The 1,443-nt window shown below is 48.3% G+C and overlaps 1 protein-coding gene across 1 annotated transcript in view; it reads right to left on the reverse strand.

Moving 5' to 3' along the window:
- Positions 1-390: 390 nt before the first annotated feature.
- Positions 391-1,443, reverse strand: part of thap1 (THAP domain containing, apoptosis associated protein 1) — a 6,098-nt gene continuing 5,045 nt past the window's right edge. Inside the window, exon 3 of the mRNA XM_056242251.1 lies at positions 391-827. Within this exon, the coding sequence (XP_056098226.1) occupies positions 402-827 (426 nt within the window). The 3' untranslated portion in view covers positions 391-401. The remainder of the gene's footprint in view (positions 828-1,443) is intronic.

Here is a 1,443-nt window from a genome sequence, read left to right on the forward strand (position 1 = left end):
TGGTCATCTTAGTACATTAATCAAATAAAAATAAAATATTCAATAACATTTCCAGACATTTAAATTATAAATACAGTTAATAACTGAACAAACACTGATCTGGAAATCTCCTGAAAATGAGAACCTGATTGACTGAAGCGTTGGTCATCGGGTCAGTGTCTTTCTCGAGCTATTTCTCACTCGGCACTGAAGAGCACAGACTCAACCAGTGCTGAAGGGTTTAGTTACTCTGCCCGGATCGGTTCGGAAAAGCTGCAGAATCTTCCGAGACCTGATTGGATATTTAGTTTGTTCCTGATTCTCTCCTGAAGTGAATCCATGAAGTCACGTCCAGTTCAGCCTCTCGTCTGCCGTCCACACACACTCGGAACTCAGGTCGTGATTGACAGAGGATTAACCCCTCACAGCGCCCCGATGGTCTCGATGCCCTTCAGCACGTCGTAGATCTCTGTGGGCAGAATGACGTAGGATGACCCTGGTGCGGTGTCCTTCTGGCTCTGGATCTGGACCCGGCGCATGGTTCTGAAGCGCTCGAGCTGCCGCTCCTGACGCCTGCACTTCTGCTGGACCGTCTTCAGTCTCTTGCGCAGCTTCTCCATCTGCTCCTGCAGCTGCTCGACTCGTCTCTTCTGCTGACCCGTGTCCTCCACCGTGTAGTTGTGGTCGCAGGACACGCAGGCGCTGAAGTGGGGCTCCCGGATCGGCTCCGGGTCGGTGCAGGACCGGTCCGGTTCAGACGGAAGCACTGGGGTCTCCTCGGCATCAGAGAGAGGGAGGCTGAGAGGAAAGTCCAGGTCCGGGCTGAAGGAGTCCTCCAGAGACGATGCCTGTGGGGTCATAGGTCATAGGGGCTTTTTATTTGAATGCAAAATTTTTGAAAGTCTTTAATACACTTTATAAAAATGAGACATCAGTAATGAGGTAAAGTCACTGCAGTGTGAGAGAGTGAGACATCAGTAATGAGGTAAAGTCACTGCAGTGTGAGAGAGAGAGACATCAGTAATGAGGTAAAGTCACTGCAGTGTGAGAGAGTGAGACATCAGTAATGAGGTAAAGTCACTGCAGTCTTTGAGAGTGAGACATCAGTAATGAGGTAAAGTCACTGCAGTGTGAGAGAGTGAGACATCAGTAATGAGGTAAAGTCACTGCAGTGTGAGAGAGACATCAGTAATGAGGTAAAGTCACTGCAGTGTGAGAGAGTGAGACATCAGTAATTAGGTAAAGTCACTGCAGTGTGAGAGAGGGAGACATCCGTAATGAGGTAAAGTCACTGCAGTGTGAGAGTGAGACATCAGTAATGAGGTAAAGTCACTGCAGTGTGTGAGAGTGAGACATCAGTAATGAGGTAAAGTCACTGCAGTGTGAGAGAGTGAGACATCAGTAATTAGGTAAAGTCACTGCAGTGTGAGAGAGGGAGACATCCGTAATGAGGTAAAGTCACTG

The sequence above is a fragment of the Rhinichthys klamathensis genome, unplaced genomic scaffold, assembly GCF_029890125.1.
Source record: "Rhinichthys klamathensis goyatoka isolate OS25496 unplaced genomic scaffold, OSU_Roscu_1.1 h1tg000717l_1, whole genome shotgun sequence".
NCBI classification, from domain to species: Eukaryota; Metazoa; Chordata; class Actinopteri; order Cypriniformes; family Leuciscidae; genus Rhinichthys; species Rhinichthys klamathensis.